We start from the raw sequence: 13,689 nt of genomic DNA on the forward strand, positions 1-13,689 counted from the left end.
TAATGCACATGATTATGCATCGGTTTGGTTTGTGGATACAACCAGCTCTGCTTATCTGACCATTGTTTTCACAGTCTCTATTCAAAGTCTGGAGCTTACAGTGTCGATTTTTATAGAGTGTGTAGACCCAGACATAGCTACCACCACTGAAACAGGATAGTATCTTGAGACCCCATTAACCGACTGCATATTTTTCTGTTACTCTATGACTATTGTTGTAACAACAATCCCTCTGTAGAGTCTATTCAGTTCAGATAATCCATCAGACATTTTGGTACCTGGGTTTGGTTTGTCTCCTCAGACTGAGAGCAAATAAACACAGACGGAGAGCAAGAGGGACGCTTGCCACTTAGCCAGGCAAATGTGGTTTCATTAAAAGAGAGGTTACACAGGGTATATGCGTACCTAGGAAAACCAAAGAAAATATTGACCAGGCTGAATAAGTATTTGAAATGGCCCAATCAGTCAAAAGGATTAGGCTAGACCACCTGGGCAGCCCAAACCCCCCATTAGAAATGCCCTGGGAATCTGGGGAAAGGGTGTAGGAATTTGAATGGGAAAGTACTGTACTTAACTTTCAAAATAAACATAGCCCCAACACTCAGTGCTCTGTAGCTGTCATAGAATTTATTCATGTGAAATATGCTGTATGACACTGAGGTTAGGCATAGTTGAGTCTATTGTCTATAGCACAGCTAAAGCCACAGTCACCCCCCCACCACCACCACCACCACCACCACCACCACCACACACACACACACACACACACACACACACACACACACACACACACACACACCCCTGGTGTCCTTAGTTGGCCCCATATCCTTCCCCAAGATAAATGATGACATCTGAAAACAAAAGTCGTTCTCTTTTCCAACCTCCGGGCTCACCAGACAATCTCAGTGTAAAGTTCCCTGTTCACCCCTCTGGTGTTTGGCTTCCTTAAGGCAGTGTCATTTTCCAATTGTCCTTCCCTTCTCTTCTGAGCCGCCACCACTTGTGACACACTCTTGTTTTGTTTAAAACAAACAGTATGACTTGAACGGCCACGGTGTCTATCTCAGGGTTCTTTTCTCGTCTTGAGTCGTCCTTTTTCTTTATCCCATTCAGACTCAAGCTTTTTCTTTTTGCGAAAAGACGAAGTCAAGTGCTTTTGCACCGTCGTACTTCAGAAACTATTTATTAGACCAGAGTCAATATTTACTCAGGACATAATTGCAAATCAATCGCAAAAAAAAAATCTCTGTTGTGTAATCCCATGAAATGACAAAAAGATTCATGGTCAGGTAATAAAAAAACAATTGATTATTCTGTCACCGCCCTCCCATTTTGATTCTGAGCTAATATTTGCTCTCGTGGCAGCTGTAATATCCAATAGGCCTCAGTGTTGAAAGTAGAATTTTCTGATGTTTCTGCAGAGAGCGAATGAAGGCAATGGAGTACCAGATTGCCAGCTTGACTGGTCTTGTTCAGCATGCACTTTTAAAGGGGCCAAACAGTAGTGGCACCAAGGAGCCTCTAAGGTAAGCAATCACAGCATAGGACAGAGTGAGGCATCAGGGGAAATGGAGTTTCAAATGAAAAGCCTGGCTATCCAGCCAGAGTGGGAAAGATAACATATCCCCTCCATAATGGCCATATCAAACACTCAGGTTAAATAGCATCTGGTGAGGAGGAAATAGGTTTGACTGTGAATGTGATACTGAAGTCATTTGCTCTCTAGATAAATGGCCACTACGTATGTTTATCTGGCTGCATTTCAGCTCTTTGCATTTCGATCTTCACTGTGGAGACCTTGTGTTAATGTTTGCTTGACAGTTAGTCTAAAAGCTCTGTGACTGCAGTGAATTTGTATGTTTCTATGCAATGTTGAACACCGATGAAGCTTGTTAACATCATTTAACATCATTTTAACCTCTCTGGTTTGTCAGTCTTTCCCATCATACTTTGTTGTAATGTGTTTGTTCTTACTAATACTAACTTATGCATCTAAAGTGCCCCAAAATGCTGTTTTGTCCCTGATGAAAATCCTACTCTTACGAACTTTTTCTCTGGGTGCAGCGAGAGACCACCGAAAACATCTTCCCCAGCCCACAGCGCACATAGCTCAGGTTAGTATCGCTGCTGTTCTGTTTCGTTTCATGACTTCTTTTTTTTTTCTAAACAAGAGTTTTAGCGCCATAATGTCTTGTGCAGACAAGCCCACACATCAGTGTCAGTCAACAGTCTGCAATGAGCAGTGCTGGAGGGAGAGAAAACAAAGTCAGGCTTCTTTGCTTGTCATCGGTTCATATTTCCTTACAGTCCTTTCTCCCAGTACATCCACTTTAATAGGAGATCAGAGAGGAGAGCCAGCAGAGCTAGCACAAGCTCCTCAAAGCACTACTTTAAAACAAGACGCTATTACTTCTCAAGCCTGCCAAGATGATTCAGCGATTCAATCTCAGCTCTGCAGCGGTCTGTGGCCAGATCTAGGTTTGATAAAGAGATCTGCAACCTCACCAGTGGCAGAGAGTGAAAACACAACGCTGTTCACGTGTCCTGCGAGCTAATCTCATGTCTCGTGACACATTTCATACGAGGCTCTCGGAGGGATTCGCTTGTCATATGCGCTCGAGTGAATCTCCAAAACATCGGAAAGGTTTCAGTGTGGGCTTTGATGTCGCCAAATTGCCTCTGCGTCAAGCATGGGGAATCAGCAGAATTCGTTCTTGCCCTCCCTCAAATGCTTCTTCATTGTCACCACAGAGACTGCATTTATTTTGGTGGACATTGTGTCCCCAAGGGCCAAAACAAAACCCGCAGCGCGCACTGTAACCTGTATTTCAGGTACAGGCAGCTGTCAGGTAGAATGTAAGGAAAAGGGTTTTGGGATTATGAAGACAAAAGTTTGTTTTTTCACCGCCTCAACAGAGGGTGAGTCTTCGAGTGCACTCTGAACATTCCCTGACCTATTGTGTAACTCACTGGCAGGAACAGCACTTTCTTTCATGGACCTAATGTTTCTGAGGTTAAAGGATGGCTCTCGCAAACTACAAAACATTTTTTCACTTACCTCTAGAGGTACCCGGCCAAGCGCATAGTTTTGGTTTTGTTTGCCCGCACTTTGAGATGTTCGTCTTTGAATGCATTGGAGGTGAGCGAGATTTCATTTGGAAAAATGAAAATGTAAAAAACTCAACACAAAACATGTCCAACCGAGGATCTGCTCCCAACCAAATACCTGAGAAAACTGTGAGAGCTTGTCTTTTTTGCAATGTGAGTGAACCAACCTTTTAATGTTGAAGTCTTTAATTCAACACACTTTTAGGAAACATGGATGGGATCGATTTATTAACTGATCATAACTCAGCTCTTCTTCTGTTTTTAGATGTCCTCTGATAATAAATAAAGGTCATTAAAGTCAAAACTCATGCTAGAGTTTTTGAAGGGATTGAATTTAATTATTATTGTTGTTGGCCATTTAGAAACTCTCACCCAAACCACAAATATTAGCTCGCTCGGTTTCCATGGTTTCATCCTCTTCTCCATCTCTAGCGGCAACTGAAATGGCAAAATCAGTTGACAGACATTTCAGAGGTGCAGGCAATATGAGTGCCGGTATATCTGTGATTATTGTGCGGGGGAAAAGGCAGCCACAGAGAGTTCAGGCAGTCATTACTAAACATTAGGAACAGTAAGTCAGACCGGTGTGTTGACAGAGAAAAAGCGTTTGCAGACATGTTTCAGCATGCGCACACAAATGAAAATCGTCCTGTTTTGTTTGTTGTTGGCTCTTTGTGTTATTTAGGTAACAGTTTTCATGCAACAAGCTGTAACTTGTTTTTTTTTTCTCCCCCAATACAGGTGGTTCTCCAGTCTTGGCTCCCAAGAGCAATGCAGCCCCATCAGACAAGGGCTCAGGTCCTCTCAAAGTCAACCTCCTGCAGTTCAGGAAGAATGTTTCTGACCTCAGGATGCAACTCCATCAGATGAGACAGCTGCAGGCAAGACCTCTTTCCCCTCTTAATTCATTTTCGGCTGAGTTAGTGTCTACTACTGCTTTGTATGTTGGTCTCCTAGTTCGGGTCCTCTGACATCTCATTCCCGCTGTGTGCATCCCCTCAGCTCCAGAACCAGGAGGCGCTGCGAGTCCAGCTGAAGCGGGCAGAGCAGGAGATCAGTGTTAAACTTGCAGAGGCCATGCGGGGCCTGGAGGACCCTGTCCAGAGGCAGAGAGCTTTGGTAGAAGAGGACAGGCACAAGTATTTGGGTCTGGAGGAGCGTGTCCTCTCACAGCTCGGGTACGTTTTCGGTGTTTTATATGGTCTAAAATGGATTCGGTTGTTTGCATTCATCACTGGATGTTTGTTGTCAGGGATTTTCACTCCTCTTGCAGCAGTATTATTTAGCACACACCCATGCGGCTCCAGTCAAGGTGCTTCCATTTATAGGAAATCCCCAAAAGGCCTCATTTTTATCATCTCACCTTTGCTTTTCACTCCTAAACTCTTTGACAAGCCAACGCCCTCCAAATTACAGCCCACAGGTTTATGCAGGCAAGCAGTGCCTGCCTCTCGGAGACAGCAGGCTAGAACAATGGACCCGGCCGTGGAGTAACTCCTCACTGCTCTTATTTTAATTCACTCGCCTCGTCTTGCCAACAGGGAGCAGTAATTGAATCCTTTTATTTGGATGTTTACAGGCAAGGTCAAACAGCGTTGTCTTAATAAACACAATGATAGCAGCTTGTGGAGACTGGGAAATGAACAGGCAGGAAGTCAGTGGATTAAACTCACTGTTACTTTTGGTATCCGGCCAGTCGTGAGTCAGCGAAACACGACTGCTGGCACTTTAAATAAGGCTTGGTAATCAGGGCCGTTTGGCTTTAAGACCAGTGGGAGAATGTGGTGTGAAAACCACTGCCCTCTCAAGAGTAGAACTTGATCTATCATGACCTATAAAGGCACATTTTGTAAGATTTTATAACACTGTGGCAAGAACGAAAGCTCAGCAAAGTTTGCTGGTAATCCAAGGACAGGAATACTTGAAAGAGCAAGGTAACGAATTAGTCCCAGGAGTTTTAAATAGGATGATTTATCAGTGGGCAGTTGTTTCTGTTAGCTCCAGCTGACAACAGTAATTTACAGTATATGGAACAGAACATGAAAAGTGTATGATGATTCCTCAAGCAAATAAAATCTTAAGTACTACACATTGTGGGTATGTACTGTATCTGTTTTTGTCTGTGGGAGGCTTGATAAAAAAGGGAAATCAGTTTCCTTTGTCCTCAGCTGGAATTTCCCATCATCATTCCTACATCAACAGGCCTTGGCATAGCGGGGCATTTAGCACACTGTCTCCTTTTTGCCTTCCCCACTCCCTTTAGGGGAGTACTGTGAAAGAGTGTTTCTCAAGGGTACCTGGCCACAATGAAACACCATTTTAGTCCCTCTCATGCAATCCAACGCTGCACACAATGTTATCATTTGGCACATTTCCCCCGTGGAGTAGCCATTTTTCCCGAGCACTGGGATGGCTGTGAAGCAGCGTGATATGTTTTCTATGCGAGGAAGTGCTCTCTCTGACAAATAAGCCCTCATTCAGTGTGCAAATGTTAGTGGTTATGGGATGTGATCCAATCTTATCTAGACTAAGCAATCTAATGGAGGCAGGAAAGTGAACCGCATTGTGGAAATGTTTGGCAGTGTTAATCATTGGACATATTTTAAATATGATCTAATTTTGTCCCTTTGTATGCATCATGTCCCAAAGTCTGACCTCACCTTTGCCCATTCAGTATCATTGTTTGATCTTTAAGATAAATGATTGTGTTCTGCCCCCTGGTGTTTGTGAAGAGTAAATAAAATGTTAATAGTAGTGTGAAAATCTGTCTGTACTTTTATCTCCTAATCAAATTGTGCCCAAGTAGATGAAGTCAGCATACCAGAAACAAATAGTCCCAGAACTGGAATACATTTTGTATATTAGAACCTTTAACAATGAATTTATTCATTCAGTCTTCATTTCTGCCTTTAAACAAACTGCATGCTTTATATTTGTCAAGGTTAGTGAGTCCATACAATATTTATTGTTGTAGGAAAACTGGATTCTCGCTCTTAACTCTAAATTCTTTGTCCTCTCTGTTGTGCGTTGTGTTCGTCTCTGCAGTGAGCTGGAGCAGTATGTCATCTCTCTGCAGAAAGACTCAGCAGCAACACACAGAGTGGTGACCCTGAAGGACGTGGAGGAGGGAGCGGTGACTCTGAGGAAGGTGGGAGAATCTCTGGCAGGGCTCAAAGGTAAGACACCAGATAATATTCTCACCACCGGGACCAACTTTGTGTATAATCCTCTGTTCCAAACTGTTTTTAGCTAAGTTTATAGTCACTGACATGCAAGTAAGTGCTCTTGTTATAGATTAGATATATAAAAGAAATACGTACGTACGTAAATATTTTTTGGGGCTATTTCCCAATACACAGTAAAATCGTTCAGCTGATGCTCAAACCATTAAACTTCCACTAAAATGGATTAAATTCTCTGTATGTGTAAAACAAAGGATTAATAACTAATTTTGGCATTTTTTAATCACAGTTTTGTTTTTATCATAAGTTTGGACTATGACTTTAGAGAAGAGTATCACAGCTAAATCATATCACCACTATTAAATTCTGCGCAAAGTATATAAGACATGTGGTCTGACCTGCTGTTCCTGCCTTTCTAAACTCACAGGCCAGATGTATAAAATCATAATACTGTGCTGGCTTTTCAGAAGATCTATTGTGGTGTCACAACAGTCTAAATGTTATTCTGAGGGTATCAGAAATAACCGTTTAGGGAACAATAAAATACATTTCTGGATTCAGACTTCAAAAAATTGGTCAGAAATATTCTTAAAACCGCAGCTGGGCATGTTCGTCTGTGTGTTTCCTTAGGAGAGTTCCCGGCCCTGCAAACCAGAATGCGGGCCGTGCTCAGGGTGGAAGTGGAAGCTGTCAAGTTTTTGAAGGAGGAGCCTCATAAACTGGACAGCATGCTGAAAAGGGTCAAGAGCCTGACTGACACACTCAGCAGTCTGAGAAGGTAGGGGGGAAAAAAATCAGTCGGCGGCGATAAAGTCGGGATCAGGAGGAGAGGTGTGCTGGGGTGTGAGGGCCGGGGGCGAGAGAGGGAATTGAAGATGAAAACAAAAAGCACTCTGCAGAGCTTCACACAGGGGCTTATGATGTGGGAGATTGTACTATTTGATTATTCGGGCAAGCCGGCCTTCATCCCATCAAAGGGGTCATTCCTTGTGGACAGAGGAGTGTGGCGTCCGTCGCCTTCGCTGAACCGATAAGTGAATTAATTTGGTGGACACTGCAGAGCCTCATTTCCATTTTAATATGTCACAGATACCAAATTCGCTCTCGACTTTTCTGTCCCTCTCCCTCCACGGCTCTCTTGTCTTAAGATACCATAAGATATTCCATCATAGGTTTTGGTGGTGTTTTTACCCCTCGTGTCGGAATGAATCAACATTATTTGCCTACCTTACTATAGGGTTTGATTTACAACCCTGATTTCAATGTTGTGACGCTGTATGAATAAAACAGAATGTGATCACCTGCTAATCCTTTTTAACATACTTGATCATAGTCCAAAGACAACACATTAAATGTTCTACCTTATCAACGTCATTGATTTTTATAAATATATGCTCACTGCCAGCAACATGTTTACAAGTTGGTACAGAAGCAACAAAAGACTGGGAAAGTTGTGGAATGCTCCAAAAACACCTGTTTGGAACATTCCACAGGTAAAGAGGTTGATTGGTAACAGGTGATAGCATCATGATTGGGTATGAAAGGGGCATCCTGGAAAGGCTCAGATGTTCACAAGCGAGGATTTGTAAAGTTTCCTTTTGCCAGTGTTTTCAACATAATTTGTATCACATACTGTTTCCCTCCTCTCTGCAGAAGTGCTACTGAGGGCCACCAGAAAGGACCCGATCCTTCTGCTAATGTCCCAGTGGGAAACAGCCCTTCAGCAGCAGCAGTGGCAGCAGAAGCCCCTGCCGAAGCTCCAGTCCAGCCTGGCTCCACATCAGCCCCGCTGGAGCCCCAGAGCTCCACCATCAGATCAGAGGTAATGCCTTCCTCTCCGGTGGTCATCCATCATGTCCAGAGCTCCCCGGTCCACATGCAGCAGTCCCAGCAGTCTGCAGCCTTGACAGCTCAGCCCAGTCCACCGCTCACCCCCAGCCCCTCTCACGCCCCCAGTCCCAATCTGAGCAAGAGTCAAGGTCGGGAATCTCCTAAGGGGGCAGCCTTGGATCCACCAAGTCCCGCCCGTCATAAGAAGACTCACGGAAACCCTGTGAATAATGGCAACGGCGCTGCCAATCAGGGTCTGGTCATAGAGGAGCTCCAGAACAGTCAAGACAAGAGCAAAAACAGAGCTATGTCCATAGAGGTATGTTTAGTCACTTTCCAATTGTCATTTGGTCTTGATTTATTTTTATCCAGCATGGTAAAGCTGTGGTGACATTCAGTTGTTGTAATTAGCGTCCTGTAAATGTCAGCTTTGTTACTCTGGCATTATTTTGCCCTTTAAGACTCCTTTTGGGTTTTTTTTTTTTTTTGCTATTGTTGTCATCATAGAACTAAAATTCTCCTTTAGGAACTCTCCTTTCTTCTTTTTTACCCTGTAGGCTGCAGAGAAGGAGTGGGAAGAGAAGAGGCAGAACATGGGTCATTATGATGGCAAAGAGTTTGAGAAGATCCTCCAGGAGGCCCAGGCCAACATGATGAAGGGCATTCCCAGTCTAGACGCTGAAGAGAACCCAGGACTGGCCCCTGCAGCCACTGGGGAACAAGCAGACGTCCACAGCCTTGTGGAGTCACTGTCAGGTACATATCTAACACAAATGTAACTTTAAGTACATCAGCACATTTTACATTTACACATTACACATTTTAAAGTATGTGCAAGAGTGTGTATGTAATTTCATCTCTGTTGTGTTTGTATGACAGAAGAGCCTCAGTCTGAGCTTCTTGCCGACAAACAAGCCAAGAAGGGGCCTGAGAAACTCCCAAAGCCTGTGATGGAGAAACCAGCCAAGCCGGCACTGGAGAGACCCTCCAAGACTGCCACCAAGCCAGCCCCCTCTGACAGTGTTACCAAGCAGGGGTCTGAAAAGCCCAGCAAGTCCCCACCACCACCTCCTCCGAGGAAGACCTACCCCAGCTCGAGCTCAGGCATGACCACCACACGTTCTGGCGAGGTGGTCTACACCAGCAGGAAGGAGTCCACGTCGGCTCAGGTGGGTCTGACAGCAGGTCGTCTTGTGAAATGTGTTCAAAGAGCAGATGCAATTTGGTAATCTCTTTATTTAGACTTTGAAAATAAATGGGGAAGAAAATACAACTCTCTTTAACTACTCTGTTTTTGATATCATGCACTTTCGTTTCTGGCTTTTTCATGTTTTCATTCGTTACTACTCATGTACAGAGCAAAAGCCAGGAAGTTAGCTTAGCTTAGCTTAAAGTTGCTGGTTAGAATGGAGGAAACAGCCGGCCTGGCTCTCTCTAAAGTTAAAAAATGTCCCTTCTAATGCTTTCAAAGTGCACTAATTATTTGCACATAACCAGAAATATAAAAAAGACAAGAGGGCATATGTAGGCATATTTTCAACTTGCTGTTTTGGCAAACTAAGGTAACACTAATTGTCTCCTGGCTCTTGCACCATACTTCTAACAAATACACACAGACATATGGCGGCACTTATCGTCTCATCTGGCTCTTTTCTTTAGAGCAAGATTACTAACCTTTGAATGAACTCATCGTCTTGCTGCATGGCTTGGAAAACTAATTTCCTTCTCATAAATTAATTCTAACAGGAGGGTGAAGAGGAGGCTCCACCTCCCACTCCCCCAGCCAAGCCCACCAAGGTTGCACCTGAGACCAAGCCGAAGCCAGCAACCCCTCCCCCCGTCACTGCCCCAGTTGCCGGAGAAGAGGAGGATGAAGGGGACAAGATCATGGCGGAGCTCCAGGTTAGATGCATATGTAACCCACGCACTCACACACATACATGTACACATTCTCTCAGACATCAGATCGAAGAGCACAAATCACTGGGTGTAACGTTTGCTGGATTTTCCTTATTTCTGCATTGCGGGTGTGGGTTGCCTGTCATCTCTTCAAATGGTGGTTGACTTTCTCAAAAGTGGTGAAGGATGAGCAACTTCTTGATTTTTAATCTAACTTGTGGGGTTTTATAGCTGTGGCAAAGGTGAAGATACTCCAACTCCTTCCCTCCTCAAAATCCTTGTCCCATTTCCCCTTCACTTTTCTCCACTCTTCAGGTTTTCCAGAAGTGCACAGTTAAGGATGTAGGGGGGAAAAATTTGGTAGAACCCACCACTCGAATTGAACCGCAAATCAGAGAACTAAGACCAGGGGCCTTATTGCCCCTCAAAGACAAAAAGGTAAAATATACGTCGCCGTGCAGCTACCAAGCTAACTGCCTGCCTCTGCCAACTGTCTGATAGAATCGATGGCTGTGTCTTAACCCTTCTACAACTTTTGCACCCTTGCTTTGGCTCGAGAGAAACCTGTAACAGCTGCCTCCAAAAAACTCCTTTCCTTGCTGCCTCAGTTTCCCTCCCTCTTGTGATTCTGCTGGATATCACAGCTTGAATATTTCAGGATTAAGTCTGCATAAAATGAAGCCTCTGAAAAGATGCTGTGTCTTTTGTGCACCTGGACCAGACAATGATGTGTTTTGCCACTGATTTTAATTATCTCTTGTCCTTCTCCTCCAAATCAATAAAAGACCTCGGCACTGTATTCTACAGGCAATTAAATCGTCTTGTGTCTTTCTTTAATTACACGTCTTCATACAAAATCGACATAACAAATATCTCTTAAATGATTGACAATTGAGAGAAACATGGTTAAAACTATGTAGACACGACCTGTTTTTGCAGACTTGGTTCACTAGAGGTCAGTCTGGCCACTTTGCATGCTACTCTCCCCCACTTATACCTTTCTGAGGAATTACTTTTCTGTTTCTCTTGGTCTTTGCACAACTTTACATAAGTTTGCTTTCCCAGCTTTACACCTATATAACCAGCACAACCCTATCTATTTATTGCACATTTAAGTAATACACAATATGTAATATTTTTTTAAGTGTGACAAAGAGGACAGTTATGTTCAAGTGCAACACATTTGGCTATTTCACAGCCAAGTTTTTAAAAATTAGAGGTATGCGAGTGAATGGTGAGCAACTGGTTACTGTAAATATTAAAACATAAACTGTTGAACTTAAGGTAATGTTACTAAGATTATTTTACTGAAGTGAAAGCAGTCTGAGAAGTGATTTGCATGGTATTAACAGTGCATAATGAAAGAACAAGACAGGAAACAGGATGTGTAAAGGTCACGTTGAAGGCAGGAGAGAGTTTCATGAAACATGTAAAAATAAAAACTTAATGGTGGAATTATTGATAGTGGAAGAACCAAAAAGAAAGGCTGAGAAGACAGGGTCAATAAGCAGCTGATTTGGAAATAAAGCATCTTAAAGTCTTAAGTTTTAAAAAGTAATATTTATTCATTTTCCCTGCATGCATTTTGATATACAGAATTTAAGGTCAGAACAGCATCTAAACCGTCATACGGTATGAAACTGAAGTCAGTCTGAGCAGTACGTTCTATAAATTATTTGCTGTCGCCTTACAGAAGGTAATTGCCCAGCGCAGTGTTGACACTGTGGATGCTACTGCAATAATGTATGTATGTAAATTCAGAGTTAATTCACAGCAGCCTGACACACCAGTTGCACAGTAATATTATTCCCTCACACACTGTCCTAGCAGAGCTCAGAGCCCAGTCGAGAGGATAAAGATCCAGACACAGATGAAAATGGCAATACTACTGTCCGACAGAGCCAAGGGGTATGTACGACTTTCAAAAATTAACATTTTATTCATCTATAGTTAATGTAAGTTCTAGACTTTGGGAGATTTTAAACAGCTTCTTCGTCATTTCTCAGGTCATATACTATGTGACTGGCCAGATTCCCAAAGAGCATCCACCCCCGCCAGGATCGGAGGAAACCCCCGAACTCCGAGAGCCCACACAGCCTCCATCACAGGTGTCAAATGTCAATGTTAATGACGATTCTCCAAGCCAGCAGCAGCAGCCGCCTCTGTCTCCGAAATCACCTCCACCTATATCACCTAAGCCTGTGGGACTGAAAGGATTCAAATTTCCAAGGAAGCAAGTTAAACGCTCCGAATCCTTGAAGACCAGTGCAGAAATGGAGAAGGGAAAAATCCTCAACAAAATTAACACTGAAAAGAAAACTAAATTTATCCAGCAGCATGTTTCTTCTAGTACAAACATAATCCCAGAGACTGTGGCAACCACAACAACCAGCACACAAAAAGAGGCACCTAAAAGTGCTGTTGCTCCTCCAAAAAAGGCTCCTAGTGAGGACAGTGATCTGCCTAAAGCTCAGTGTGAGGACCATAATGAGGAGGCTAGTCTAAGTCCTGACTTACCTGGAGAAGAAGCACCTCCACCCCCTGACAACATAGCATTTATGATTACTAACACCAAAGTTCAGGCCCTGTCCTGTGGAGAGTACCAGGAACTGGTGAATGCCAAGAAAGGAAGTGTGCAGACTGTCACTGTAGGTAGCGCCGCAAACAGAGGGAACGCCACAGTGGATCCCACTGTGCCACAGGATAATGGCTTCAACAAGAAGCCCGTCATTATCATTTTTGATGAGCCCATGGACATCCGTTCAGCTTACAAGCGCCTGTCCACCATCTTTGAATGTGAGGAGGAACTGGATAGGATGCTAGCAGAAGAGCGCATTGAGGAGGAGAGTGAGGAGTCCGACACAGAGAAGAGTGGTGGGCTGCAGGTAAAAGCCCAAAGCACCGAGGTGGTTGATGGCAAAAAGGTCAGCTCATCGCAGGTCGCTGCAGACCATGCTAGCTTATCATCCTCATCTTCATCCTCAATCTCCGAGCTGACGGACAGTGGAGTCAACTTGGAGTCAAACGGTGATGGCAAGCAGGATGGTAAGAAGAAGTTCAAGTTTAAGTTCCCTAAGAAACAGCTGGCGGCGTTGACCCAGGCGATTCGCACTGGCACCAAGTCAGGCAAGAAGACTTTACAGGTGGTTGTGTATGAAGACGAGGAGGAATGCGACGGTACTATCAGGCAGCACAAAGAAGCAAAGAGATTTGAGATTGCGCGCTCAAAATCCTTAGCGGACACTCCCAAGGTACCAGGCTCGGCCGCACCAAAGAGGCAGAACTCTGACTCTGTCGGCAGGACGCATGAAATCCGGAAGAACACCTACAAGACACTGGACAGCCTGGAGCAGACCATCAAGCAGCTGGAGACCACTATCAGTGAGATGGGACCACCCTCCCCGCGGGAGCCGGTCTGCACGGAGGAACCTACGGCAGGGAATGGGAAAAGCTCAGAAGGAGTGGGGCTGAAGAGGTCTTCCTCTCTCCCTACCTCCAGAGGGTCAGGCCCTAAGGTACCCAGCAAAAATTCATTGCAGAAGAAGGCTAAACCTCAGCTGCTTCCTCGCCCTGTAGTTATCCCTACTACCACCACCACCACCACCACTATCCCCAGTGCCCCCAGCACCATACAACAGGTCTCGCTCTAGCTCTTGTTGCTCCGGGAGGC

General features: G+C 44.2%; 1 protein-coding gene across 12 annotated transcripts in view; it reads left to right on the plus strand.

Moving 5' to 3' along the window:
- Positions 1-13,689, plus strand: part of si:ch211-285f17.1 (sickle tail protein homolog) — a 108,359-nt gene that overhangs the window by 91,323 nt on the left and 3,347 nt on the right. For 5 of the 12 annotated variants that reach the window (XM_041961989.1, XM_041961983.1, XM_041961992.1 and 2 more), the window contains 13 exons: positions 1,422-1,526; positions 2,065-2,114; positions 3,850-3,989; positions 4,111-4,286; positions 6,154-6,284; positions 6,921-7,068; positions 7,944-8,439; positions 8,678-8,876; positions 9,000-9,289; positions 9,867-10,022; positions 10,335-10,457; positions 11,847-11,927; positions 12,026-13,657. In XM_041961989.1, coding sequence (XP_041817923.1) covers positions 1,422-1,526; positions 2,065-2,114; positions 3,850-3,989; positions 4,111-4,286; positions 6,154-6,284; positions 6,921-7,068; positions 7,944-8,439; positions 8,678-8,876; positions 9,000-9,289; positions 9,867-10,022; positions 10,335-10,457; positions 11,847-11,927; positions 12,026-13,657 — 3,727 coding nt within the window. The remainder of the gene's footprint in view (positions 1-1,421; positions 1,527-2,064; positions 2,115-3,849; positions 3,990-4,110; positions 4,287-6,153; positions 6,285-6,920; positions 7,069-7,943; positions 8,440-8,677; positions 8,877-8,999; positions 9,290-9,866; positions 10,023-10,334; positions 10,458-11,846; positions 11,928-12,025; positions 13,658-13,689) is intronic. The other 7 variants (XM_041961993.1, XM_041961984.1, XM_041961986.1 and 4 more) reach the window with 7 other exon arrangements.

The sequence above is a fragment of the Chelmon rostratus genome, chromosome 20, assembly GCF_017976325.1.
Source record: "Chelmon rostratus isolate fCheRos1 chromosome 20, fCheRos1.pri, whole genome shotgun sequence".
NCBI lineage: Eukaryota > Metazoa > Chordata > Actinopteri > Chaetodontiformes > Chaetodontidae > Chelmon > Chelmon rostratus.